We start from the raw sequence: 25,483 nt of genomic DNA, 5'->3' as shown, positions 1-25,483 counted from the left end.
TTACTTTAATTACTTGCAAGCAAGTGTTAACCATTAAGTGGCAATATGTATTCTGAAATGCAAAGAAGTGAGTTGTTTGAAAAGCACAGAAAAACATCACTGCTTCTTTATACTCCAGTCATAAATCCAGCAACAGAAAGTATATCAACACACAAGCACACCAAACCATGTGTGTTTGTTTACTACCAGTTAGCTAAACTTTGTTTTGTTTTACTTTAGATTTGAAAAATCATCCAAGCAAACACGTTACTGTAAAGTTCTTATTTCATATGTAACCGCAATTCGGATTTGTAGTTGCCAGTGTTTTCATGAACCTGAAAAGTCATTCAACCTTGGAGCAAACACCCGAGATAAAAATCTCTTTCTGTACAAATAAGGGCAACAGTCATTAAAGACTGTTAAGTGTTACTGCTGAATACCAAACTAGTCAGGTAAAGAACTACAAATGCCCAATTTCAGTTTGATGCATTCAAGCGTTCCCTCTGTTTATACATTTAGGAGGAAAACTAGTGACCGAGGTCAGGCATTTAGAAGTCTAATAACCAAATGAGTGGGACTATAGTCCTCTTTAGGAAAACCACTCTTGCTCACTGGCCTTTAATAGTTTTAAGTCTGATAAAAAACCCTGGAGCATGAGGAATGCAATTTCCTAATCGAGAGCTCACAAGACACAATAGGGAAAGCCTCTTCCCATCACCCTACCCTGTCAACAATAGAGAGAGAGAACTCAGGTTTGTTTGTGAAACTGATGCTAAAAGAACCTTCACAGAACAACTAAGTTTCACTTATTCAAAAAGCACAAACAATTGTCTGTTAAATCCAAGAGTCCTTTTATCATGTGCTGTCACCATGAACCATTATTTAAAATAAAAAAGCATACAGATATCAAGACGTAGGAACGTGCAGAATTGGAAACAAACTAGAAATGTATTGGGAAGGGCGATTTCATTCAGTTTAAGTCAAGTACCTACCAGATAATCCATGAACCAGGGTAACAACTGGGATTAGGCGTTAATAGGTCACAGAGTAGCCTGCTTCTTATCAAGCAGTCTCAAGGTGGGTGAAAACGTCTGGAGACTGATAAGAAGTGGCTGTCGTCTCAGCGGCTCCTAAGGAAGGCAAAATCTCAGGGACTACGGTATGGAGTTGCTGTCGCTGTGAGGAAGCTTCCCGGGGGGCAGGAATCAGGGAGATCTCGGTCAGCGGTCTCAGTAACTGTGGATGGGCAAGGACTGGATCTCCGAGGCTGCCAATGCACCGCTGCTCGCCCTGCCCCGTCTCTGCCCGCGAGAACCCGGCACGCTTCCCTCTTCGCTCAGTCTCCGCGAGCAAGCACTCGGCAACGGTAGCAGCGCTGCTTTTGCAGCCAGACCCAGCAGACGCCTGAGAAGCAAAAGACGAGCCCAGCCCAACCAGGCGCCCGTGCAACCCGCTGCAGCGCCCGATGTTTCAGGAACAGGGAGAGTTTCCCCCTGTAGCGTCACTGTCAGCTGATCATACACGTGAGACGAAGAAAGAAGGCTCTTAAAGGGACACACATGCTTTCCCAGGCTCCCTGCTTGGTTGGGGCGTGGGGGAACTCAAGGCAGATAGCAGGAGCGGGGGGACTTGAAGGGGGAGATCGGGAGGCGGTCGAAGGGGGCAAGCTGTGCATCAAAGGACGAAGGGGAGTCGACGGGAGGAAGGCACGAGAAAAGCGGCAGGAGGGCAGAGAGGGGAGGAATGAATGGGAGGGCTGAAATGCAATAGGAGCGGCGAGGAAGGTGGGTCGGGGAGGATGCAGCTTTCAAAGCTGGGCCGGTACAGACCAGGAATGGGGAACCTGTGACCCAGATGTCATCAGTCCCAGCCAACATGGCAAGTGGTCAGGGTTGATGGGAATTGTAGTCCAGCAGCATCTCGAGGTCCACAGGTTCCTGATGCCTGGCACAGACTTTGCAACACCACGAGTAGTTTAGAACAGGAAGAGGGGCATGGAAGAGGAACTTAGAAAGGGATGGAAGATGCTGTGAGATAAGCTGGTCGAAAAGGAAGGCATGATAGACTACAGGAGGGAGGGAGGCCAGTCGTATGCATGTTTACTCCAAAATACGCTCCACTGAAATGAACGTGCATGGGATACGACTATATATATATATGCTTAGGCAGTGCACTGCATGGAGGACCAGGAGAGTAAATAGCAAGTGGAAGACCCGTTTTACATTCTGCATCCTATTCCTCCGCTAGTTAACCGGCATCATAAGCAGTATTTTCTCCCCTTTTTTTCTTTGTCTGTTTTGAAAGAGACTACATTGGAGGGTGATATAGACTGACTTCTTGTCACTTCTCTCCAACCCACCACAAGATGCGCAGGGATTTGGCAGCTTGGGGTGGGGCAGGAACCAGAGCTGCTGAAAGACAGCGACACAGTGATGAATTGGAAGCAAGGCAGTTGGGTTACATACATACAAGAAAACTGAAAGCTGCACCTCAAATCTCCTGCTGTGCTGCTGTTGGGGTCCTCCCAAAATTACATTACCTATCAAAAGCACTCATCACTCTTTCGTCATCAATCCCCTGCTTGTGGCAGCAGATCCCTGCAGCAGATCCAAACTGTCTTTCTTGTAACTTTTTTACACCAATACATTTTGTATAAAGTCTTGCTCTCTCTGTGAATGGAACCTTACCTATTCTCCCTAAATGTGAATATGATCTGGAGTAAGAAAGCTCATGACCTCTCATTGCTGCTTTCTTTCGTTTTTGAAACTACTTCCCAATCACAACCACACTAAAATCCTGAATATCTGAGTTGTTTTCCATTGAGTAGCATAAGAACGTAAGAGCCCTGCTGGATCAAGCCAATAGCCCATTTAGTCCAACATCTTGTTCTCACAGTGGCCAACCAGGTGAACCTAAGCGCAACAACACTCTGCCCATCTGCAATTCCCAGCAACTGGTATTGATATTGTAACCTTCTTCTCTACTTCTCCACCAGGGAAGACCAGCAGAAAAGGCTTAAAAACAAAACACATTGGATGTTTCACTCTTGCCTTCTCATTGGTCTAATTGGTGAGATCTGCTTTTCCTAAACTCTGAAAGTTTCTCACCAAAAAAAAGCCTTAAGAAAAAATGTATTCTTATTTATTGCATAGTACCTGCATTTTGCCTCATGTCACAAGTTCTACAAACATTAGAAAGTTACTCTTTGAAAAATGAAGGCTGGGCTATGGATTACAATTCATGTGGGGAGCACTCCTTGCAGAAGCCCAGGGCTGGTGGCACTGAAGAAGCCCCAAGGTCACAATAGGCAACCCTCTGCCTGCTTAATCATCTTCTCAGTGAAGTCTTGCTAAGTAGGCTGGAGACAATACTTTCCACCATCAATTACATAATGCATAAGTAGGGTCTCTCTTGCTAAGATCAGCAGCAATTAGATAGGCACAGACGTTAATTGCTTGCCTCAAGTTCTGTAGGTCCTTAATTTGCAGCTGCTAATTTGAGTATTTTAACACTGCATTTAGTGGTATGTGGAAGAATACATGATTGGCCCTTTGCTGCATAGTCAGTATTATGCTTGGTGGTGGTGGTGGGTTGTTGTTTTTTTTAAGTGCTATTCAGTGTGCAATTTTTTAAAGCAGCAATGTACATGAATAGCAGCACAAAATACATCATTGTTTAAAACACACACCCAGAGTTAAGCAATTCTACATTATTGCCTTTTTAAAATGTGCACTTGGCCTGTAAAAGTGCAGGGAAGGGCTCCCTTCATATAGATGAGACTGCCTTATATTGTTAACTTGTCCATAAAATCAAGTATTGTTCATTTTCCAGGGTTTCCAATGGGGATCTTTCCCAGTCCTGCTGGCCAGGCTCCTTAACTAAAGGTGCCAGAGAATACACCTGGAACCTTATACATCCAAGGCATGCATCAACTACAAATCTGTGTATGCACAAAGAAACAAACAATTGTCAGAAGTGTAAAATTATGTAGTATAATTTGAGGACTGACTGTCTTCAGATGTGCCTGCCCATACGCTAAGAACTACAGCTGAGGCCCTTCCTCAGGCAGTCCCATAATATTAGGTGTGCTGTGGCTACCAAGAAGACATAGGACTGCACTTGAACCACAGCTGTTGTTTACAGAAGTAACTTGGACAGGCTTGCCACAGCAGTTAGTTAGGATACTTGAGAGCAGCAAAGTATTAAAGAAAGCTTTACACGTGTGTTTTAATGTGTTCTAACAGGCAAGAATAGTAAAGGAAGAATTTCCATAAAATAGAATGTGTCATGGTACCAGGGGAAATACAGGAAGATAACAACAACTTTATTATTTATACAGTGGTACCTCGCTTTACGAACAGTCCTGTTAACGAACTATTCGGTTTACAAACTCCGCAAAACTGGAAGTAGTGTCCCGGTTTGCAAACTTCATCTTGGTCTATGAATGGAAGCCGAACGGTGGAAGGGCACCGGCAGCGGGAGGCCTCATTAGGGAAAGCGTGCCTCGGTTTAAGAACGGATTTGGTTTAAGAACGGACTTCCAGAACGGATTAAGTTTGTAAACTGAGGTACCACTGTACTCCGCTCATCTGGCTGGGTTTCCCCAGCCGCTCTGGACAGATTTACAGCATATCTAAAAATATCAAAAACATCAAGCATTAAAAACCTTCCCAATACAGGGCTGCCTTCAGATGTCTTCTAAAAGTTGTGCAATTCTTTTAACTCCTTGACATCTGAAGGGAGGACATTCCACAAGGAGGACGCCACTACCAAGAAGGCCCTCTGCCTTAACCTCTCCTTTTCTCCTCAGAATTAGTGCTCAGTTTCTGAAAGGTACTAGAGCCAAAATTGGCACTAAAATCACTTAACTGCTTTAGAAACTCTTTAATTTCAGGTGTGGGGCAAGTTTGGAGTACCTATTAGTATTTTATACTTGCCTCATATCATCATCATGTTCCAGGGTTGAGCATTAGCCTTAAAATACATGTTTGGGAGATAAGGTCTGGTGATGCTGCCTCAAACTAAATCAAACAGATCCCATCCACACAAGGATCTCCACATAACTTTCCTGGCTTTGTACACCCCCCTTTTATCTGAGGGAGGGTATGGCGGAAGGAACAGAAAAGTGGAAAAAAGGAAGCTGGAAAGCATTTTCATTTCAAACTACCCTCCTCCCTGTCCACATTTCCTGGAGTGATTGTTTGGCTTTAATAACAGAATAACAGCAGGAAATGTAAAAAACAAAACAGGGTTCAATAAATAGAGGCCAAAATATATGAGAGGCTCAGATTTTATACTCTGCCATAGCAAGTGAATAATTATTAATTCTAGCATTGAAGAACAGCTCATACAAAATGAACCTCGGTGTTTTAAGAAAGAGTAAGTGCAAGTTGCTAGTATTACTGCATTGTTTGCTGTAGTTACCAGGGGCAGTCGGTCTGCACACTCAGTCAAGTTAATCAACCTCTGTTATTGCTCAACAAACGGGGGGAAAGTTTTAGTCCCTTGAATTTCTAAATTGTTGGTTCAGGCTTCATCATTAGCAGGTCATTTGATTGGTGACCCTTAAGTTTACCATTTCAACTGAGAAATTGGAAATGCAGATACAGCTGTGATCCTCATGGAGATTGGGGTGGCATGTAACAATATTATGAAGAAACATTAGAAATGCAGGACTCAAAGACTTGTAAGGGTGTTGTTGGTTGTTATGCTGACTGAGTCAGCAAACCTCATCTCCCACTTTTATACCGTACCTTTCCTAAGTGTTAGAGTGGAATTCCAGCAAGGGCTCAAATAGCTTTTTATTGCTTAAGGGTCTGTAATATTCATAATACATCATTTTCACCCACTTTCGTTTCTGATAAGATACTAGAGAATGAAATATGTACTATAAATGGATAATTTCTTTCAATTTGATACTCCAGAAATATAAATCAGTTCCTTTTTTCTACACTAGGAAAAAGAAAATTCTGTTCCTAAACCTCACTACCTTGCGGCTATATTCATTTGTGAGAAAGGCTTTGGGAGTAAGAAAAGAAAAATCTGTACCTGCTGTCTTGCAGGACATCTTCAGGAAAGGAAAAGGCTAAGGAATAAACCTAGTACTTTTTTCCAGGGAGTACTCAAAAGTACACAGTCCCAGCACTTCTCTCTTTTTTGATTAAAAAGTGCGGCACTTACTGCAACAACTTCATGGTGAGTGTTATGTATTGAAGTTCTCATCCTGGCCACCAGGAGTATTGTGTATGTAGTTTTTACTCAGGTCCACGTCAGTTATTTTAGGCGGGAAACCCTGGGTTGTTGTTGCTACAATGTTGACAGCCGGCTGCCTATAAAAGCAGGCCGGCTGAGCTGTTTGCAGTTCAGTTCTGTTCCAGCTTACAAATAAAGAGATGTTCTGAAGAATCGCTGTGTCGTCTGATATGTCTACCCGGTATTCAACACTGGCGACGAGGATTGGATCGATGGACAACAGAGCACAGCCAGATGCGGCCACCCTCTGAGATGAGCTGAATCACGGAGCTGAAACACTGAGCGAAATCACGGAGCAGAACCAATTCAGAGCTGACCGTCTGGCTAGAGCACTGTGTTCCATCCATCGCCCTCCATTTCGGCATTGGAACCATGGCTTCACTCGTGCCTCTACCGCTGTTTGCCCCAGCCTCTGAATCATGGGACTCCTACCTCGCTCAGTTTGACTGCTACCTCCAAGCAAATGAGCTGACAAGAGCAAAAGCAGGACCTCTTCTTCAGCCTTTTGTGGCCTCGAAGTGTTCGTGACGGCCCAAGCATCGGTTGCACCTCTAGCAGTCCAGGCAGAGCCGTGGGACACGATTCAAGAGAAGCTCCGCAACCACTACGCCCCAAGATTGCTCCCCGCCATGCATTCTACCACCGGAACCAGGCAGAGGGGGAGTCAATTAACAACTATACCGCCACCCTCCGACAGGCTGCAATGCACTGCGAGTTCCGAGACTTAGATGATGCCCTCATGGATCAAATCGTCTGCGGGGTCTGGGACATCCGTCTGCAACAGCGTCTCCTTGCCAAGCCAGACCTCATGCTGCAGAAAGCCACTGAGGAGGCCGTGGCCTCAGAAGCTGTTGAACTCTCCGCCCAGGAAATCCACAAGGCCAGTAGACCATATTTAAAGGACTATGTTATTGGACATGTAACACTGTTGGTCTAATGGAAGTATATGAAATGTAACTGATATGCTTTGTGCCTAATTGAACCATTACGTGTAGTGCTGTATATAAGAAAACCATTACGATTGTAACTAACGCCTTATCTCGGTGGGGAGGGGTGTTATGTATTGAAGTTCTCACCCTGGCCACCAGGAGTATTGTGTATGTAGTTTTCACTCAGGTCCACGTCAGTTATTTTAGGCGGGAAACCCTGGGTTGTTGTTGCTACAATGTTGACAGCCGGCTGCCTATAAAAGCAGGCTGGCTGAGCTGTTTGCGGTTCAGTTCTGTTCCAGCTTACAAATAAAGAGATGTTCTGAAGAATCTCTGTGTCGTCTGCTATGTCTACCCACTATTCAACAGTGAGTATCAGTAAAATCCGGAGTGAAGTCCTAAGATGGTTGAATATTGTCTTATACACCTCCTTCTGGCAACTCCTGCAGCCTAGCTGGTGCCACATCATTGAGGTCTTGTCATCTGGGCAGCCCAGGACCTCTGTACATACTACCCAGGCTTGCATCCCAGAAAGGTCTCTTTGGTGCTGCTAATGCAACAAAAACAATTCAGGAGACAGCAGTTATGAGTTACTAAACTTTTCAGTCACAACAGGTGCTGTGATTATCCAGTGGTTTCACTTCACCCCTGGTGGATGGATGCCAACACAATATTTGTAGAATGTTCCTTGGAGTCAGGACACTGAACCTGATCTAGGCATCTGGGTTTTCTCTGAGAGCAAATCTGAGACAACAACACTGAGACAAAAAATCTGCTTCCAGTAGTTAAATGCCTAACGAAGTGTATAAATTCAAATCACTTGATGAAAGTATTTGAAAGTATTTATTTATGCATCAAGTTTGCCTCCTATTCACATTTTCAACATGTTGTAAAAAAAGAAAACAGATTAAGCAACTGTATGTCAAGCTAAGAATGCTGCTAGTCAAGTTGTTCAACTTCCTCTCATCTATGACACTGGATGCATATGATATATTCATAATGTCTGTGTTGTAAGGAGATTTCATTTGCAGTAGATGTTCCTTAGGACACCTCCCTAATGGCCAATTCACATAATCAGGGTTTAAAAAAGAAGAAATTAGAAGGTCAATGTGGAATGACCTTCAGTTATATCTTAAGCTGAATCTTCATTCCTTGTCCAAAATATGGCATGTATGCACAATACACACACGGCAGAATGAGGTGATATAAATATTTTTCCAGGACATTGTGATTTGCAATCTAAATCACTGCAGAAACATTAATAAAATGGGCAATATACCAACAGGTTATGTGTTCTTCACAACTAATTGCATTAATGAAATCAGAATCCATGCCCACTTTGAATTGTTGCGCATACATGTTAGGCACATTTAAACCTATTTATTTCAATGGTTTTAAATAAGTTTAACCATGCTGGATAGTGCCAAGCATCTTTTTCCCCACTTAGTAACACAAACACCGTTTCCTCAATTTCCCACCTTCATCTCTGTCCTCATTGATGCTTCGGAAATGTATGAATATGCTATTAACATATTTAATGTCTGCATTATTTTATTTATGAATAACATGTTCATTCTACCCTTCCCCCAAGAATGTTCAGGATAGTATACCTTGTTCTCCCCTTTGCCTTATCTACCCACTCTGATTTTGTCTTCACGACAATCCTGTCAAGGTTGCTCAGGCTGAGATATACTTATGGTCACAGTCATGGTCGCAGTGAGAACAAGGGCTGAAGATGGATTTGAACTAGTCCAACATTCTAACATAATATAATAATTCCAGCATCCATTCTCAGGCTAAGTAGCAACTCTAAATTAAAACACAGCCGGAACAAGAGTCTACAGAGCTTCCATTGTTTAGCCTAGCTTTGTATCATTCCTTTCCAGGAACACTACTTTGCAGTCTAAATATTCTCATTTGCATTGCTGCTTATCTGAGTTATATTGCTTCAGTTGATATCAATTAAGTAAAATCAGAGTACTTTAGCCAACATTTGTTCCATTAGTCAAAATTCTGTGGCAAAGATAATGGGTTGTATTCATATTTCTCCCTCTGTCAATGAAGGGCATTTTCCATGTGTAAATAAAACTCTAATCCAGCAGAGCCTCTCTGTCTGCTTATTGGACTCACTAGTGGGAAGGAAGAGGAAGCAATTTTCAGCAATCCCCCACTTCCCTCTGCTGTACTCTGTACCAACTTCCACACTTTCCCAGGTGATCCAACAAACCTCCAGAGCAGATTTGGGCAGGGGGGGGGGTATGGGACTATTCCTGCCAGTGCATCCAGTTAGTGGAGTCCCATTGATCCAGCCTAGTATTCTTATAGGTTTCAAATTCACCTTAGCCCAAAGCGACCCACCACCAGCACTGGAACCTAGAATGCAAGTAAACTTGTACCTAACTGTTATTAATCTCAATCACAAGATATTATTGAATTGAATAGAAAAGCTGAGGGGAAGGGAAGGCATGGTCTCAAAACACACACACAGTAGTAAAAACTGAAGAGAAACTGGGACACATCGGCTATATCATGATACCAAGTTGAAATTGTCAGCATTCCAGTTGTGACACCTCACTCACTAGAACCCATCATTTGGGCAATTATTTTCTCCTAGCTTATAGTACTTTAAGTGTCAGTACTTTAAGTGTCAGGGGGAAGGACAAAAGGAATCCTTGAAAACTAGTTGATAAAAGGACTACTGTAACATTTTAAATTTTTGTTGCCTTTTAATTCATGGTGTGTTCTGAAAGCAACAAGCAGAATACAGCCCTAGGCAAAACAAGAACAGCAGATAACTGTGGCATCTAGGTGAATTCTGGGTGTTAACGAGGCACAGCATATTCAATTATAGGCAACAAACTAGGAAGTATGGTTTGTTCCTCTACTCTCAAGGTAACAGGAGCTTTTAATTGTGGGACAATATTTTGTAAGTTACTACTTTCTACCGTAGCGGAAGCAAAGGCTACATTGAGAAAATTATCTCATTAATTTAATACTCTGAAGAGTCATGTCTGGATATTAATTTAGTTTAACAGCTCAACTAGAGCCCCTCTCATTCAGGAATTTTCTTTTCTCTTTATGGAAAATGTATGCATGCATGCAGCAGTTCTCAATTTGTGTGCATGTGGTGTCTTCCTTCCTATATTACAGTAAGCCCCTGAGGGCATTACAAGTTTGTGTACGCAAAGCTCACTTCCAAACATGGACTACAGCTGCAGGACTGTGACCTCAGCATCTTGGTGTATTTTTCCTTTTCTCTATGAAAAGGTATTTTTACTCTGGATTTACCCACATTTGGAATAGAACAATCTACTAACTGAAACAAAAGTTATAAAATCAGTAATATATCATATAAGACTTTAACCATGGCCAATAATAAATTTAAATAAATATATATCATAGTATAAATGTCATTAACCATAACCATTTTTTACCTGTCATATACAAATTAGATTTCTGATTTATTCTCCAGAAAAGGCATAACACACTTTAGTTAAGGAAGGAATGAGATCAGGCAAAGAACATTAAGAGCTGAAGATTTTCAGTGTTGGAAACGTATTAAAGCCAAGAGGGTGAAGTGAACTTAAATGGAACCTTGGGGAACACCAACAAAAAGTAGAAAAGAGAAACATAGAACCATTAATAGAAACTTAAACAATTGGTGAAAAAGAGCATGATCCATGGTAATTAAAAGCAGAAGAGAGATCTCAAGAAGAGAAAAACAGGGGGAGAAAGAGACTTAGCAAAGAGTAGATAAATTGGAAACTGGGCAAGAGCAATTCTGAATGAATGAACAGATCAAAAATCAGACTGATGCAAATTAATGAGAAAACAGTGGTAAATTTAGGAGTCAAGAGAGAAAGCTTGCCTCAGGAATGGCATATATTAGTCCTACCCCAATCCGCTCTTCCAATACAAACTGTGAGTGAAAACGTGTGGCTATTCTAGAGTGGTGAAATAGCCACTCTAGTCTCACTCTAGTCTGAGAAAGTAAGAGAGAAAAGGGTAACCCATAAGCAGTAAAGAGTGGGGAAATCTTTAGTTGTAAGAAAGTGGTATATAAATCTAAATTTATCTTTAAAAACCCAAAAAACATAATGGATTCAATCCAGACTAGTGAACTCCGATACATATCCACTGAAAAGTACGCCTCATTTAGAAATAGGATTATCTTCCAGGTAAGCATGCATAGGACTGCAGCCTAAGACCTACTTCGTTCCCATTAAAATCTATGAGAACTATGATACAGTCGTACCTCGGCTCCTGAACGCCTTGGAAGTCAAACATTCCGACTCCTGAACAATAGAAAACCGGAAGTGAGTGTTCCAGTTTCTGAACGTTCTTTTGAAAGCCGAATGTCCAACGGGGCTTCCACGGCTTCCGATTGGTTGCAGGAACTTCCTGCCGCCAATCAGAAGCTGCGCTTTGGAAGTCGAACGTTTCAGAAGTCAACTTCCGAGGTACAACTGTACTCATGACTTGTTTAAGTTCTATACTTGTTGCAGAAATGAAAATTGCTGAATATGATTGCATACTAAGGGCAGATCTACACCATACATTTAAAGCACCTGACTTTTCCCCAAAAGTCTTGGGAACTCAAGTTTCCTCCTTGCAGCTACAATTCACATCACTCTTTAACATAAAGTACAGTTCCCAGGATTCTTTGGGAGAAGTCATGTGCCTTGAAGTGTGTAGCATGTGTTTAAATATATGGTATGGATCTGCCCTAGGTGTGACTAACTTTTTCAGGATCCAACCCAATGAAGTTTATTTTATGCATTTGTTTTAATTATACTTTATCTATCTTTTAAAAAATCTCACACACTCTTAGGCTGCATGAACAGAAACATACATTGCAGATCAGCAGTAACAGTTGCCCTCAGTTCTGTGCTGGTCAGGCAAAATCTAAAGTACTGTGTCCAGTTCTAAGCACCGCATTTTAAGAAGACTGTCAAATTAGCTTAAGAGCAGCAACATTGTGTCCTCTACTGTAGGGGTAGGGAACCTGTGTTCCTACAGATGTTGCTGACCTGTAACTCCTATCAGCCCTGATCATCAGCCATGCTGGTTGGGGCTGATGGAATCTAACATCTGACGGGAGGCCACAAGCTAACTGCAACCTACTAGGAATTTTAAAGCCTGTGGGCAAAGCTAATCAGCTTCTCATGCCTACCGGCAGGTCAGCAACAACTAAATGTTGTCTTTGCAAAGCTATTGTGATTTCACAATACCATTCTCATATTAGGCAAAATTAATTCTGTGCTTGTCAGACCCTGCCCCCCTTTTGGGAATGAATTGCAAGAATGAAATTGTATCTGTAGGCTTGCCGCAATATTATTGACTAGCAGCTGCAACAACTCACACAAAAATGGCAAGATATTGCTAGCCTCGTTCTCCACAGCAGTCTTTTAAAGATAAATTGCCCAAAGTCACAATTCTACAGCCTAATTACACCATACTGAAATCTTATTAACGGAAAATGTGTCTCCTTGTGCATAACTCAAAATACAAAACAAATTTAATAGATACAGCTAAGTGCAGTGTGCCATGGCACCCTGGGGTGCCTTGAATGATGGTCAGGGGTGCCACAGGCAACACTGGCCTCTGTCCCTCTTCCCTTCCCTCCCTCCCTTCTCTGATGCCCTCTCGTGCCTCTGCCTCCCAAAGGCTTGCATAGATATTTGTTGCAGTAGCCCTGGCTACAAGCTCCCCAGGTAAATTGTGCCTCTGGAGCCGGCCAGCAGATGCTGGTTGCCTGGAGCTGATGTGGCATCAAAGTAAGCAAGCAAGCAAGCAAGCAAGCGGGAGAGGGAGCCCAGCCAGCTAGTCTGCCAGCCCTTGCTGCTGGGAATGGACAGACAAGTCCCAGGCCCATGTGGGGCAGTGTAAGTAAGGGGCATCTCTCTTTGGGGCAGGAGAGCAATGCTGTTCAGAGAATCAGCAACAGCAGCAGCAGCTGCCCAGAGGACTCTCAAGAAGAGGAGAGGAGGTTGAGGGAACACTCCACAAGGGAGGATGTTTGAAAAAAGGTGAGAGGCTGCCAGCTCTGCAGGAAAGGGGTGACATAACTGGGCACCTGAATCCTACAGGGGTGCTGCAGAAAGAATGTAGTCGGTCAATGGAGCCATGGACTCGAAAAGGTTGAAAACCTAAAGTATTCCTGTGGTATTTTTTCCAAACCACAAGGTGTCAGTATAATACATTTTCCTGGGGATGTGTTTAGAATTTACAGGTCAATTTTTTGGTAACTGTACAGGTCCCACAGTATCAAAATACCAAATTGGGATTACATTCTATAAAGGCCAACTAACATTAAAACAAAGAGTGAACTTTCAAATAATACAGAATTGTTCTCCAGACTGAATGTTCAAGAAACTTCTATTTCTGAGGGTGCCATTCATCTTGTATTGTCTATGCTTACAGTTTTGTTTTGATTTTTTAAGGAGTAAGGCTGCAGAGCAATGTAATGCTATAAAATTTAACAACACAGACTCATTAACAGACTCTAGAGGTAAATAGACTCTATTACCTTTTGCAGGCCATGCCTCTTCTGTATTCCACAGATCCTTTCTTATAAAGGTCTTTTAAATATCCTAACATGCCCTTTAGAACTTGTACTACATTTCAAGTACAGTACTGCATCTGCAAGTTTTCAATATACTGGAATCCAGGAATCTTGGTAGTGTTGTTCTAAGTTGACGGGTAACATCAGTAAGACATGCATATTACTATCTTAAGAATGTCTGAGCACTGCAACATATTGCTGCACACATCCCAATCTCAGAGTGGTGCAAGATTCCAGGGTTCCAGGCGCTTACCCTGGGTTTGGTTTCCTCAGAATAAGGCACAGCAGAGACTGTGGTGTATTTATGATATATGGTTTAGTTCATAGAATCATAGAATCATAGAATCATAGAGTTGGAAGAGACCACAAGGGCCATCGAGTCCAACCCCCTGCCAAGCAGGAAACACCATCAGAGCACTCCTGACATTTGGTTGTCAAGCCTCTGCTTAAAGACCTCCAAAGAAGGAGACTCCACCACACTCCTTGGCAGCAAATTCCACTGTCGAACAGCTCTTACTGTCAGGAAGTTCTTCCTAATGTTTAGGTGGAATCTTTTTTCTTGTAGTTTGGAACCATTGCTCCGTGTGCGCTTCTCTGGAGCAGCAGAAAACAACCTTTCTCCCTCCTCTATGTGACATCCTTTTATATATTTGAACATGGCTATCATATCACCCCTTAACCTCCTCTTCTCCAGGCTAAACATGCCCAGCTCCCTTAGCCGTTCTTCATAAGGCATCGTTTCCAGGCCATTGACCATTTTGGTTGCCCTCCTCTGGACACGTTCCAGTTTGTCCGTGTCCTTCTTGAACTGTGGTGCCCAGAACTGGACACAGTACTCCAGGTGAGGTCTGACCAGAGCAGAATACAGTGGCACTATTACTTCCCTTGATCTAGATGCAATACTCCTATTGATGCAGCCCAGAATTGCATTGGCTTTTTTAGCTGCCGCGTCACACTGTTGGCTCATGTCAAGTTTGTGGTCAACCAAGACTCCTAGATCCTTTTCACATGTACTGCTCTCAAGCCAGGTGTCACCCATCTTGTATTTGTGCCTCTCATTTTTTTTGCCCAAGTGCAATACTTTACATTTCTCCCTGTTAAAATTCATCTTGTTTGTTTTGGCCCAGTTCTCTAATCTGTCAAGGTCGTTTTGAAGTGTGATCCTGTCCTCTGGGGTGTTAGCCACCCCTCCCAGTTTGGTGTCATCTGCAAATTTGATCAGGATGCCCTTGAGTCCATCATCCAAGTCGTTGATAAAGATGTTGAATAAGACCGGGCCCAAGACAGAACCCTGTGGCACCCCACTAGTCACTCTTCTCCAGGATGAAGAGGAACCATTGATGAGCACCCTTTGGGTTCGGTCAGACAGCCAGTTACAAATCCACTGAGTGGATTACACTTAGTTACACATATATACAACCTGAGCCTACAATGGATGGGTTCACAGCATTAAAATGCCAAAAGCGCCTTGCTTCTCCCATAGCCACAGCCTTTCCAACAGAAATCAGATATAGCTGTGTCTCCCAGCTGCCCAGCCTCCAGCTGACATAGCTCAAATCTTAACACTGGCTTTTGTCTTTCCAAGTACCAGACAACTGAGGGAGAGGGCCCACCCATTTGCTCTCTGGCACAGAGTCACTTCCTTTGTTACCTCAATGACCCATACTTAGGTCATTACTTCACCAGGAAGCTAGGCTGGCTATTCCAGGAACTGAATCTGTGCTGGATCATCAGCAGTAACATCTAGACCTGTTCAGCCCTGTTCAGGAGTTTGTTCAAAACCCAAAACAGCTTTATCTTGTATTCCTTTCTTTGAATTTGTGCCATTTAGGTTTTTAAACCTTTTTGTAAAAGCAGCACTAGAATTTTCACAGTTCAGTCTTCAACCCCTTATTATTGTGCTTTGCCTTCTTCACGTTTGGCTTTGTTTAATGCTTGCTATTTAGGTTTTCAAACCTTTTTTGTAAATTCAGTATTAGAAACTGTACTTTTGAGTCTTCAATCCTTTATTACTGCGTTTTGCTTTACCTAGGTCAACCTAGGATTATAATACGTCAGAATTTTTGGGGTTCTACCCTTGTTTGAATTTTGGTCATTTAAAGTTTATGATTTTTCTATTTCCTTCTGAGGAAATTGAATAGTTCAGTGAAACGAGGTTTGTAGCCGGCATCCCGTTAAGGCTTTGTTCTATCTTAGGTTTTTCTAATTTTTTTCCTTAAGCTTTTTGATTTTTATTATTTAGTTGATTTCCACAAGATAATATTTCTAGTCGATTACTTCTCGTTTCAGGGATTTTCATGGTATTTCATTTGTTTTGTACAATTTCTCAGTTCCGTGACTGTCTTTTTTCTATTGGTTTCTTACACTAATGCAGCAGAACTGTGGCTGCATTTAGCTGAGTAGCCAAACTGTAATCTGCATTGCCTATTATTATTATTATTATTATTATTATTATTATTTTAGTAAAGGAACAAAATACATTCCTTTTAAGAATGCCATCACTAGACGAGAATTGTTAGTAATATTTATTTATTTACTTATTTATATACTGCTTACATACCAAGAGATACACAAGTACAGAGGTCATTTGATGTCAATCTGTTTTAGTGTATCTATCTCAAATTTCCTGCAGTCCCCAGTTCTAGCCCTACTACAGTTCTCATTTAAGCCTTAAATCCTCTTGTTTTTATTTTCAAAATGTGATGTACTTACAATCCATTGGCACAAAAGAACAGTAAACAATCAAAGGCAGCAAATATTGGTCAGAGAAGATGTTTCTAACAGTCTGATTCTATTATTGAGTTTCATAGGGTAAGTTCCACTTACAGTTTTTCCCCCGTGTTTAAGATGCTCCCATGTATAAGACAACCACTATTTTTTAGAACCCAAAATTAAAAAATCAGTATTTTTAACACCAAACAGAACAACTTTGAGCTTTTTTTGCAGAGGTCACCCAAAGTTAGGGTTAAAATATTTCAAGAGCCTGAGCCCAAATCTGAGCCCAGACTGCCTGCCCAAACCCGAACCCCTGTGCATTCACCATCCATGTATAAGACCCTAATTTTTTTAATAATATTTTTGAGCAAAAAACATCATCTTATACCCAGGAAAACATGGTAAATGTCTCGCGTCTAATGCTACACTAGAAGTGGGGAACCTTCTTGCACTTATGGACCAGACTTTCTCAGAGAGAAGTGACTGGGGTCGTGTATCAGTGATGGTGGGGTCAAAGCATAAACATTGAACTATCCATTCATTGATCTATTCACACATATACATATACATATACATATACATATACATATACATATACATATACATATACAAGCTTCACTTGCTAATACAATTGTGAAGGGGGCAGAATGCAGCCTTCAGTGAGGAGGAAGTAATGTGGCCTATGGAGAGTGCCATAGGCTGGATTGACGGGCTAGATTTGGCCCATGAAGCAAATATTTACCATCTCTGTTTTATATCATAAGTGTGTGTCATAACACCAGTTGTCAGGCCAAAAATACACTTTCTTGGAAAATGCATAAAGAGATATCTTCACAACACTTCTAGTGTGCTTTTATTTCCCCCTAGTCTCTGCATGGCACAGCCATACAAGGGCCATTTCATCCCACTCATAAGGCCAGACAAGTAGCATTTTGGCCCATGGGACCTGAGGCAGCTGGTACAAACAGCACCAGTTATGTCTAGTATAGCTATTTTGGGGCAGTGGATCATTGAGTCTGTCTGTTCTACTCTCCAAATAAATTGTGCTTCTCTTGTAACCACATTTTTCTTCACATCCCAAACCTTAACGCAATTCAGTTACAATCTTCAGCCTATTTACTTTCCCAAATTGCATGAAAGTCACTTTTAAGTAAACATTATTAGAATTGGAGTGGTATTTAGAAATATATGTCCTATTTATTCCTGCAGCACTCACCACCCTGACTTGGGTGCCACATTATTAAGGAGGATAACTGTTAACTGACCTTGCCTCATACCTTTGGCAACTTCCTAATACGAGAAATCAACTGAAACTGAAAGTAAACTCTGGCATGTGCTTGATCATTTGTGCTATGGATACATGTTTCAAGAAAGTATAAGTAAATAATTCACTTATATATCAGCGAACATTTGAAAACCTCAGTTAAGGAAATGTGTAGCAGTCAGACTTTGGAACTCTCTCCCCAGAGAGATCAACTTTGCCCTATATAGACTTAAAACCTTTATGTTTAGAAAGCTCCTTGGCCTTTAAGGGCCTCTATTGACCACCACACCTACATTGCTCTTTTTGAGGTGGCGCTTTTTAGTAGGGTTTTATTGATATTTCATTGCTGCTGTCTCAGTTTAAAATTCTTAATTCTTAATTTTAAACTGCCTTGAAAATCCCTTTGCAATATCTTGGATCTGAGCTATCGGTTCAGCTTTATATTAGGGCCAGTTTAGCCATCTAAACTGCATTCCATAAAACATAAAGGGTCCTGTTAGGTCAGACCAGAGCTCTATCAAGTCCAGCACTTACTTCCCACAGCAAGCAAGCAAGGTGATGCTTCATGGTAGTCCACGAATGGGACATGAAGACAATAGCTCCTCCTCCTATTGCTGTCCAGCAACTGGGATTCTGAGACATAGAAGTGCCATATAACCACCATATAACCATTACAACCAATAGCAACTGATGGACTTATCAATCATGAATGCATAAATCTTCTTTTAATGCTAGATAAGAAGGCTGCAGACTCATGTGCAGGTATGCTGGGTTATGTGTTGTGGGATAGGATGAGAACTGAACAGCAGAAGGAATGAGTGGATGGGTGAGGGAAAATGAACCCTGACCTGCCACAACATATTTCTCCATAGCCCATCATCTTTGATGTTTTTCTCTTCCAAGGGCTCACTTCCAGTCCTGAAGCCTGTGAGGGAGGAGAAGGAGTTCAGGCAATGAACTACAAGGAGGTAAGCTATGGAAGGGATAAGGTTTTAGTGCACTCATTTTGCTCCTTAATTTGGATGCCACCTGTTCTTACAACTTGAGTATCAGAGATCCTAGATTCAGCAACTGTCATGTCTAGTTTGGCATTTCCGGTTGTGACAGGAATTCAGCTAAATGGAAGTGGCCTCTCTACTGAATGATCTCTGCTCCAGCCATAACAATTTACCCCATGACTCGCTGCCATTATGAACATCTCCATATCAATTACTCCACAATCCTGGCAGCTACTGATGAGCACAAGTAGATCTAATGTGGAGTTCACTCACCATAGGAAGAGTGGCCTAGTGCTTAATATCCAAAAAATCAAAGTGCTGAACCAAGAAGCACAAAAGAACCCCTCTGCACCACAAATCCAACTTAATGGCATAACATTTTAAAGTGTTGATCACTTTTCCTACCTGGGCAGTTATCTTTCCAACATCACCTGAGCTTTCTCCCAAATGAAATGCAGAGTGTTTGAGGACCGGGACATTTGCAGGGAAACCAAAATGCTTGTTTACAAAGCTACTATATTACCAACTTTACTGTATGCTTGTGAAACATGGACCACTTATAAATGCCATCCCCAACTCCTCAAATGATTCCATCAACAGTGTCTCCAAAAAGTTTAAATATCACTTGGGAAAACAGGCGAACTAATGCCAGGGTACTAGAAGAAGCAAAGATCACCACTAGTGAAGCAATGATTCTTCAACATCAACTTCATTGGGCTGGTCATGTTGTTTGGATACCTGATTATCATCTTTCAAAGCAACTACTCTATTCCCAGCTTAAGAATGGGAAGCAAAATGCCAGTGGATAACAAAAGAGGTTTTAAAAGGCTCTCAATAGAAATATTTTAAAATGAAATAAAAGCACAGATAATTGGGAAACACTGGCCTGCAAGTGCTCCAGTTTGAGAATAGCTTATACGAAAGCTATTCAAAGTCATCGACTTGGAAGAAGCACAAACTCAGGACAAAAGGGAGAAACAAGCTAAGAAGAAGGTACATTTGGCAAATCCTCACCGTGATCAACTCCCACCCAAAAACTTATGTCCCCAATGTGGAAGGAGAAACCCAATCAGATGGGTGGGGTATAAATAATAAATTATTATTATAAATTATTATTATTATAAGGATGCGTGGACCCAGAACTGGCCTCCACAGTTACTTACGGACACACTGTTAAGATCATATTCATGGAAAACCATGTTACTTGGCAACAAATGATCACCAAAAAAGAGAAGGAAGGGCAACCTATCTATAGTTATTGTAACATGTGCTTCAGCCCTTAATTAGTAAAGCAGATGAGGTCAGTTTACTTTCTGCAAGACTTAGAAGTGCAACAACTGAATTTGCTAGACCCGAGCAAAAGAACTTTTCAAAACAACCTACTTGACTTTAAAGCTTTTAAAGGAGCTGAAATACCCATATACTTTATACATTACATTTTAATGTGTATCACCACCTATCACGTATTTGACATGGATATATTGAGATATGTGCATTGTTCCAAGTATTTGTTGTGGACACAAATTGCAGGGATCAAGACTGGCCTGCATCTCTCAGCATTTTTTGAAGCAAACGCAAGTTTGTTGCTGTGTAAAATGAAGCTACTTCATTCACACAATTGTTCTGCCATTATTCATATATTTAAGGATTCATGTTTCTGAGAATGGTGGTTGAGAGACTACTTAAAACTGAGAATGGTGGTTGAGAGACAACTTAAAACTTTTCCATATCTTACTAGGTGGCCTTAAGCTTCTGTATATTTCTCTGTCTCTCACAACACACAGCATAGGGCTATAATAGTACTGTAGTATGGCATTTATGCAAGGATTACTGAAATGTATGCAAAGCACATAAAACGTTTTAAGTACAAAGTATTGTTACTATGTATATACCAGTAACTTGTTTTGAAACTTGCGTCACATCATCCTTTAGGGCACATAAACTCATGATCAGACTCTGAAATCTGCAATACTTTGCATGACTGGCTTGTAGAAATATGTCTCACACAAAACAGATTTGGCATCTGGATACTTTTCCTTCCAGATTCAGTGCTTTACTGTGGCCTGCACAGACCTGCCCGTTAATAATTTCCAGAGTGCTATCTGCTCTCAAGGATTTCTGAGCAGCAAGACGGTATGCTACTTGAGTTCATTAGAGCAATCACTGTCATATTCAAGCTAAAATAATTTGGACAAAACATTCAAGATGCCATTAAGCCCTATAATGGGACAGCCTGTGGGACATACTAGATGGTCTGATGTTGACAGTTTTTCTTTAAAACATTTGAAATAGCAAGCTGACTGCCAAAAGTAGAGAGAGTTATTTTTACAGTTTTCTATGAGCATGCAGCATATTCTGTTTGTTATCAGATGTTAAGTTCCAGTTCTGTCCTGTACTTCAAAGGTGTCTCTGCCTCAACAACAAATATAAGAAGTGAAAAAAGCAGCCAAGTAGAGCTGCAGATTGCCTATGTCACTGGAAGGGGCTGTCACATTTTCAGTTGGTTGGAGTAAAAAAAAAATCTGTGTTTTCCTCACACCAAAATACCTATAACCCTGTCACCAAACCCAAAGGGTTGTATCCAAGTGAGTTTTATTCAGAAATCAGTCATATCCATTTATTCAATAGGTCCATTCTGAATATGACTAATATTGGATACAATTCTAAGTATTTATATATATTATTGTGCCTTGGGATGAACTCCAAAATGCTCTTAGAAGGGAGTATGCCCCAGTGAACACACTGGGACTTAACCTTTGAAAAATAAGCACATGGTTACACTGTAAGAGTGCATTAGAAACATTAAGTTGAAAAAGAATACTTATTTTAAGTTCAAAAGCTTTTATCTACTTACAATTAACATATTCCTTAAATTATTACCTCTTCCCCCCAAGTGATATTGAAAAAAATATACCCTTAGTTAGGGGGAAATCTTAGGTGGGCAACCCTGAGTCAGTTGAGAGGAGTTGGAGCAGTACCACTTTTGGAAGGTGGTTGCAACCACTGATGTTTAAAACCCAGAAATTTTTGTATTCTAAAGCAAGCTATTCTTTAAATGAATATATTACAAATGTAGAAGTCTGGTTTTATTTTGTTTTTAAGTACTAGATGGGGCAAATCAATATTGTTGGTGGGATGGTTTATGTGTATGGACTGAGCCCAGCCAACCTATGGCCTGCAAACCTTGAAAATCTTGGTTTTCATGATTGCAGTTCACATGATTTATTGCTTAATCAAATGGCCGCTACAATAAGTAAAATAAGATTTAATACATTGCTGATATGACTCAGCAATCATATCATGCATTTCAGTGTATCTGTAGAATCAAACCAGTCTCCTAGACAGTTTGTTTATAAAGGCACCTCTCAGTTTTTGTGAAGCTATGGTTAACTGAGCTAATGTAAGTAATAATGTTAACACAAATTTTCAAAAAGGACTTCTTTTTATAAGATTGTGACATTTGATAGCCCAGGTAACTGACAAAAATCTTCTCCAGGGTAATTTAACAAATAATGGTTAACAGAAAATATTTTCCATTTCTTTATAAGAATGTAAAAATTCCTTTGGTTCACCAGGCCTTTTAAGTTCAAACTATCTATGTACTGAGAGCAAAGGAGCTGGAGTAAAGCCTCTATGCAATTAACACACTGTTATCTCCTGAACACAGCTTTATAAATTGCATGGTTCTTTAATGTAAGGATAGCAAGGATACAATCTAGCAAGCATGTTTGTTTCGTTTGGTTTTTTATTTTATTCTCTCCCCCCCCCGCAATGTAGTAGAAATACCTGGCAAAATCTCAGAAGCCAGGAAGAAGGCTCTGGAAGACTGGCAAAGGACAAGAGCAGGATTTCAGGTTCTTCATCATCCTAATGACCATAAGAAGCAAATATAAATTATCTTTGTATTTCTAGTCTTGCATTTAGTGAAAACCTATCCACCCCCAAATTATTGGAACCTTGGCTTCCCCTGAAGTGCTTGAGACCCTGGTAGCCTCAGTGGATCTACAGATTCTTCTCTTCACCTCCTAGGGCTAAAAGAACTCACCAGTTTCCCTGCTGATACCAATGGACTGATGGGTTATAAAAATTTATAAATAGAATGTTAAAACAGTTAAACTGAATTACAGTCAAGAAAGTAGTATGGATCTTAAAATATATATCTCAGCTGCCAAAGGCCAGGGTAAAGCATACGATGAAAACTATATAACAAAGGTGCCAAGTGCACCTCTGTGCGGAGAAAATTCTACAACTTAGGGGCTGCCATAGAGAACCTCCTCCTTTCCCAGGCTGCCCCCAGATTTCTGAGGGTGGTGGAATTACTAAGATAGCCTCCACTTCCGATTCTAACACATGAGAAATTCTGCATTGAAGGAAACAATCTTTCAGATATTTGGCTCCTATTTTATTTAGGATTATAACATGATCCTCCGTGCACCAGTACCAGTTTAGTCATGCTGGCCACATGACCTGGAAAGCTGTCTGTGGATAAACGCCGGCTCCCTCAACTGGAAAGGCAAGATGAGTGCCGCACCCCATAATAACCTTTGATAGGACTTAACCATCCAGAGGTCCTTTAGCTTTTTATCTATAACACTAATTGGGCCCAGAAGCAAAGAGCAACTGGTATATCGTTTTTTTTAAAAAAAAAAAACAGGGATTATGCAAGTTTTAAATGGAAACTCAATAACCTGACTGCTGAATTGCAAGTTTTAAATGGAAACTCAATAACCTGACTGCTGGATTTTGGACCAGTTGAAGTTTCCAAGTCATCTTCAAGGGCAGCCCCATGTAAAGCATGTTATAATACTCCAGCCTGAAAGTTACAAGATAAATTACAGTGACCAGGAAACCTCTATCCAAAAGAGGGTGTAGCTGGCAAACCAGATGGAGCTGGAAAGAGGCACTCCAAATCATCAAGGTCACTTGAACCTCCAGTGGCAATGTTATACATCCATTCAATAAACAGATTCAAGCTTTGTACTTGAAGAAAACATCCAGAGAAATCAACTTCTTGCTCATGATGCAACAGCATAAATAACTTGAATTCACTGTAACCGTATAGTTTTTAAAGAAATAAGAATAAATGGGGGGGGGCATATACCAAAATATACTGATGTACCCTGAATCATAACAAAAAAGAGAAAGTGTAGAATAATGCCATATAAATGCCAACTAATGAAAACGACAACCTTCAAAGCAGCTCAAGCACAAGTCCTATAAATAGTGGTCAATTGTCAGCTTGTCAAAAGATGCAGCATGCCTCTGGATTTGAGTCACACCCAGTGAAGCAATAAGCTCTGCCAGACCTAAAAATAATACACTATCTCAACTGATAAACTAGTCTGTAAGTGAGTGTACAACTGGAAAGGGTACACTACTCTGTTCAAGACTGTTCTGTTCCAGTTGAACAAAACAAAGCAGCGGCTTTATCAACATTGTTTCAGCAATGGAAGGAGTAGTTATACGGCACTGGGTGGAAACGCCAATACGTTATCAGGAGCATTTTGCTGATCAAGATTTGGATGCGTGCAAACTAAACCACTCTCTGTATGCCTTGCCAGGCCCAGCCTCAGCCACTCAGACAAAGAATATACATACAGTCAAGAGTACTGCTGAAAAAGAGCAGAACCATACAGATGAAGAAAAGCCTAAATTTCAAGTCTTACTAGATGTTGTGCAGTTCCGTCCTGAAGATGTTATCATTCAAACCTTTGAAGGCTGGCTCCTGATCAAAGCTCAGCATGGACCCAGGATGGATGAACATGGCTTTATAGCCAGAAGCTTTACTAGACAATACAAATTGCCAGACAGAGTTGAAACAAAAGATCTGAATGCTCTTTTCTGTCATGATGGCATTTTGGTTATTGAAACTAAGACCCTGAGCAAGAAATGAATTATAGACTTTTTGTTACTGGTGAGACAATATTGTTCCTACTATAGCTTAAGCAATTATGTACTGTGGTGCTCTGCATGCAGAACTGCATTTACAATGAAGATAAAGACAAGCCTTTGCATATTTTACCCAGTTTGATTGTTTGATGTGAAAGACAGTATTTGCTCCCAACAGCTGCTGATGTACGGACATTCATAACAAGGCTATCTGACAGAACAGCATGAAGGCTTGAAAAGATGTACAAGATGGATGCAAAAGAATGTGTAAAGGGAAGGTTTTACTAAAGAAGAGCAGAAACAGGAAGCTGCATTTGGAATCTGAAGGCACTTGTATTCAAGAGGCAAAAGATTTAAGCCTAGAGCATACTTTTTATTGAAATAGGATTTTCATGCTGGAAACTGCTGCATTATTAGCACTGTGGCCATGATCCGAAGAAGTAATTTGTGTATAAGTAAACCAACCAGACAGGTGGACCTCTCTTTAAAGTTTGCCCTATAGCAACTATAACAACTCCTACTCCTGAAGAGGTAAATCAATTTCTAAACCGAACATTAACTTCTCAGTCCCAGATATATTAATATACTGTATTGAACAATTGATCTTCAAAGTGTTTTTTTTTTCCTCCAGCAAAGATTTGTTATATATGCTCTTCTAAATACTTCAACATTCTGCTTTTGGGAGAACAGCAGCTGTGTAAGTAAGTCTGCTCCTTTCAAGTGTAGTTAAAATAAGTATGACTGCTGAGCTATGAATAGTAAAGGAATTCAAAGGAGAAAGAGCCAAGCTAAATACAGGCTCTCGTTATGGGCACCTGTCATTTGGAAACATTAAAAGATAAAATATTGTTGCAATTTATCTAGATGCTTTTTAATTTCATTACATTACCTG

The 25,483-nt window shown here is 40.9% G+C and overlaps 1 protein-coding gene across 4 annotated transcripts in view; it reads right to left on the bottom strand.

The window, feature by feature from the left end:
• Nucleotides 1–25,483, bottom strand: part of ARL15 (ARF like GTPase 15) — a 100,977-nt gene that overhangs the window by 60,270 nt on the left and 15,224 nt on the right. The window contains exon 1 of one of the 4 annotated variants that reach the window (XM_081881697.1): nt 972–1,458. The exons of 1 other annotated variant lie outside the window; for it this stretch is intronic. In XM_081881697.1, the coding sequence (XP_081737823.1) occupies nt 972–983 (12 nt within the window). In that variant the 5' untranslated portion in view covers nt 984–1,458. Of the gene's footprint in view, nt 1–971; nt 1,459–25,483 lie in introns of those variants that run through there. 2 more of the 4 variants (XM_081881699.1, XM_081881701.1) reach the window with 2 other exon arrangements.

This window comes from Podarcis erhardii (assembly GCF_964252035.2).
Source record: "Podarcis erhardii genome assembly, chromosome: 11".
In the NCBI taxonomy this organism is placed as follows: domain Eukaryota; kingdom Metazoa; phylum Chordata; class Lepidosauria; order Squamata; family Lacertidae; genus Podarcis; species Podarcis erhardii.
This window is presented reverse-complemented; position numbering and strand designations above follow the sequence as displayed.